This window comes from Euprymna scolopes, chromosome 36 (genome assembly GCF_053919585.1).
Source record: "Euprymna scolopes isolate OS-2025 chromosome 36, ASM5391958v1, whole genome shotgun sequence".
Classification (NCBI taxonomy): Eukaryota; Metazoa; Mollusca; class Cephalopoda; order Sepiida; family Sepiolidae; genus Euprymna; species Euprymna scolopes.
In genome coordinates this window covers 63,762,321-63,766,879 of record NC_136517.1, presented here as the reverse complement: position 1 = coordinate 63,766,879, position 4,559 = coordinate 63,762,321, and the positions used below count along the sequence as shown (strand labels likewise).

The 4,559-nt window shown below is 29.4% G+C and overlaps 1 protein-coding gene across 6 annotated transcripts in view; it reads right to left on the bottom strand.

Annotated features, from left to right (window-relative positions):
• Positions 1–3,480: 3,480 nt before the first annotated feature.
• Positions 3,481–4,559, bottom strand: part of LOC145260542 (adenosine 3'-phospho 5'-phosphosulfate transporter 1-like) — a 114,816-nt gene continuing 113,737 nt past the window's right edge. For all 6 annotated transcript variants that reach the window (XM_080118763.1, XM_080118760.1, XM_080118764.1 and 3 more), the window contains one exon: positions 3,481–4,559. This exon is cut by the window's right edge and continues 932 nt beyond it. In XM_080118763.1, the coding sequence (XP_079974889.1) occupies positions 4,395–4,559 (165 nt within the window). In that variant the 3' untranslated portion in view covers positions 3,481–4,394.

Here is a 4,559-nt window from a genome sequence, read left to right as displayed (position 1 = left end):
GATTATATTATTACTAGCCTATCTGTATCCTGGCGTTGCCCGGGAAATTAGATTATGTGGCAAAATTGCAATACTATTACTATTAATGATATTAATGATAGTAATGTTAAAAAAAATACAAATAATGATACTAATACAACTAACCATAGCGATAAAATAGTACCATTCAGTAAGAAATGAAATAGTAAATAAAATTTAAAAAAACAATACTCATAACAGTAAGATAAATAATCATTAAAATATTTGGAACAATATTGAGAATAGTAATAAAACAAATAATAGCACTAATAAATCAAAATAATAAAAACAAAAACGTATGAAAAAATGTAGAAAATCAAAATAGTAGCATTAATAAAAGTATTAATAGTCACAAAACGAAAATCACCACAATCTACAATGATGATGATGCGTAACAGACAATTGTTAGATGAAACTACTTATGTTAAAAATAGCTTAATAAATAATTTTTCATTAACTGTCCATGATGAACTAATAATATTATTTAGAACGTTGTTCTTAACACGAATGTTAACTATTCTGTACCGTAACTCAACAAATACATGAAATTAGGAAAGTGAAACTCTCTCCAAAAGAGAGGTACTTTCTGTGTAAATGAAGATAATAGTAATGTTAACACTTTCCAGCTACACAAACAAAATGAAAATTGACTGAAAATAAAACAAATTATTCCATAAATTGTATTTTTGTTCATTAAAGTGTTAGGTAAAATTACAGAATAAATACCATTGTTTACTTTTTTGTTGTTAAATTACAAAAATATTTTTTTGAATAAAATTGTTTTTATAAATCAATAACCTCCCCTCCTTAAAAAAAACTTACAGTATAATTATAGGAATGCATATGATAAAATTTTGTACTTACACAGAGAAGGCACCATGTAAAAATAACATTATTTAGAAACCCATTCTTAACATGTGGAGGGGCTAGTGTTTTGTAATTATTCTGTACCTAACAATTTACCAAACTTATTGTAAAACATTAATTTAACCTGAAAATACAATCAATAAAGTAGCATGGTACCTCCTGTGCATAAGCACTATAACGTGTTCAGCATTTTCAGAAATCTTAATTCGTTAAGAAAGTGGGTTACTTTCGATACGAAAAACAATGCATGTCATTATTTGACTTCATTAAGGGAAATGTTAGCTTTAAAAACGTAAAAATTTCTACTTGGTTTTGCCTTTTTCGGTTTGAATAGTTTTGAAAATAAGAAATAAATCTATAAGTAAAAAAAAATAGATGTCCAAGTCATTGCTTAGTAAGCATTCGTTAATTGAATATATGTTTTGTATGAATGGCAATAAACGACAAAAAATGCCATTGTAATATCAGGAAGTAAAGGGAAAGAGAAGAAAAGGATTCATTCGCTTTGGGGCCTCCATACATATTACATCATAATGAAAATGAATGGCGAAAAGTGTAGAGAAAAATAGCATGAATAAATGTCTTCTTTTTTTATCATTAAATGAAATTGATTTTTTTAATTTGTTAAAAAAATAAATTCAAGAACTAGGAACCATACGATATGTAATAAACTTGTTTGTTTGGGTATGTGCATGTGAAACTACCACTGCAAATGCTGTGTATTTTTTTATTTTCAAAAGACTCCTAATCTGAAGATAGTGTTAATATCTGTGTTGAACACAGATATTAACACTAGAAAGACCCGGTGATTTCGGCTTCCATGGCAGGAGTAAATTTAATGAGGTTGAAATATTTGTTACTACCTATGTGGGATTATATATCTGAGAGAGTGGGGCAAAGAGGGTAAATTATGATATTTATTAAATGATGACGAAATGTGTATTCTTGCATGAAAACATGCTGTAGTATTTGCTTGAAATGGTGAGTGTGAAAGATTTGCAAAGAAATTGCTACATTGTTTTCCTATAATGTCGAAAGCGAGACAAGAATAATCTACTTCTTTTTATTATAAATAGAGAAAATAACTATACAATGAAATAAATCTTGGCTTAAAAAAAGTTTTTAATCAAAAAGATAAATATTTGCATTTTACCTCAAAAACAGGAATATTCTTTTGTGCATATTTTCATCATTTGCAATAACACGATTTGTAATTTACATGGCGCCAATAAATCTAAATACGCATCATGTTCATAGCTGTTGAACTCTATTTTTACCCCAAAGACTAAAAGACAGATTTTTTTTTTGTTGTTTTAATATCAAAAATGTCATTTATTTTGGAAATTTAAATTTGAATCGTTGAATCCAAAAATCATCAATTGTTATTAACCTATGAATTCCTGGCTTTCTTTTTTCTAATCCAAGTTGAACAGATATGTTAGATTAAGGATGATAATATAAATTGATCTATTAATGATGGACATTTTTGATGCATGCGAGTATTGTTGTATTTTCGATGTAGACTTTAAAAATCAATTCAATCGAATGGTAGCCATCTTGAATACAAATTGTATTTATTCAATTCAAATGACTTTTGCTCACATGTCATATGAAAAAGTGAGTATACACTAAAAAGCAGTTTAATAATGTGAAAAAACAAAACCTTGTTCACAAAGCAGAGATTCTTTTTTCAAATTTGATTTTTGATTCACCATTGGTCAACTGGACCACGGGTAGCACTAACACCAAATAAAGGCAGTCATTCATAGCAAGCTCTACCTATTATATGCGTATGGATCTATATACCTATATGTATTTATATGTGTGTACATGTATATAACATTGTCAGAAATATATTCTTTTGTTTACTAGATGTAAATAAATATATATTGCCCACAGAGTCAACAATTTAAAACATCTGTACAAATTTGACTTTCGGCTAACAATAAACCGACCACACTATAAGATCAAAGTTTTAGTTCAAGCATATTTTATTATTATAAAAATGATTGAACTCTGATGTTATCTTACATTCAGACTTTTTTCTGTGCTATTTTTATAGTGGACATTGCTATTGAGCTTTTGGCTTTTTATGTTACTTTAAAATATGATTTTTTTTTTTATATAACATTCATGTTTGGCTGGAAAATATCATTAATTAAGTGATTAATTTAGTCTCAAAAACTTATACAACATTCGAACCTGTGTGCCAGAAGGACTACCTAATGCAGGTGTAGTCAAGTGGTCATTTTTTACTTAATATTTTTTTTTCCAACCCGATGGACTAAATTGTTTATTAATACATGCACAAGCATGAACATTAACAAAAACAGATGCAGAATTCTGATGTTAAATGTCCATGCGTGGCTGCTCTTTTGTGAAGTGTAAAATCACAATAGTTTAAATAAAAGATTTCACTCTAAATTTGCATCGCAAGATACGCCATATTAGATACAAATCTAAAGCTCGACACTCGTATAATGCAGCAGTTGTGATTTGCTATTGACATATGCACATTAAATTTGAATTGTCAATTAGGGTTGTATGTGGTCATAATTCAGTTACAAAAAAAGAAAAAGAAAAAGGGAATTGCAATTTGAATTCAAATTAAATCAATTTAAATACTGAAAAATTACTTTAAATGTTACAATGGTTGATTTGTTCGTTTTATGGCATATCCACCTCTTTTGGGTTATTTAATGCTAAAACAGTCTTGTCTATAATTAATTCAACAACTCATTTTTCATGTAGCAGGGGGTGAATTTGTGGGTTCATACCTTTCTCAACAGTATTTGTATGCAAATGAAAATATTAGATTTGAACTCCACATAGCCAATCACAATCTTGTTATCAATCAGGGAATTTTGTAGAATCACTCCAATCTCCGACTGGGTGTTGTTATTTTTGGGGGAGAGGGATATGTTTTTATTTTTAATGAAATTTTGAAACCGAGATTGATTCAGTGCACATGCACTGTTGCTAATACAAGTGCACAGGTGTCATTGCCAAAGTGATGTATGTGCACTGGAGTTGGAATCGGTTTGTCCACAAAATATAGCCATAACAGATAAAATAAGCGGAAAAAGAAACAAAAAGGTTGTAATTTAAAATGTAAATATCTCGCAAATTAATAATTTGCAATGGATTTAAACAACATAAATGGCCCAAAATACATAGGAACAAAGCAGTTTGAGCCTTGTCTGGAGACGGGAGTAATTCTATAAAAATACCCAATATCTATTATGCTAAACACACATTCACTGTTTAAGTGAGGAGGAAGGGAAGTTGGAGAGGGGGTTGAAGACTCCCAATTTAAATAATTTAGGAAGCTATTTGTCATGACAATTTTTTTTTAAAGAAATTAAAAAATTCTAGTATTTGGTTAAAATTTTTAAATGAAATGATCCAAATGTTGTGTTTGCGACACATGAAAATGTCTCAATCAATTTCTTTGTAAAATGCCCCCACCCCTACATACAATACACACACACACATTTTCATTTAATGATTTACAAGGCTTGATTGTTTAGTTTCCGGGCAGCGGCTAATGCTTTTTTACGATGGTTGATGTAGATTCTAAGAAACATGGCTAAAAAGACAATGCCCACTCCTATGATACCAGGCAGTGACACTGGATGTCCATATATCAGGCAGGAGAGAAAGATTGCAAGTGC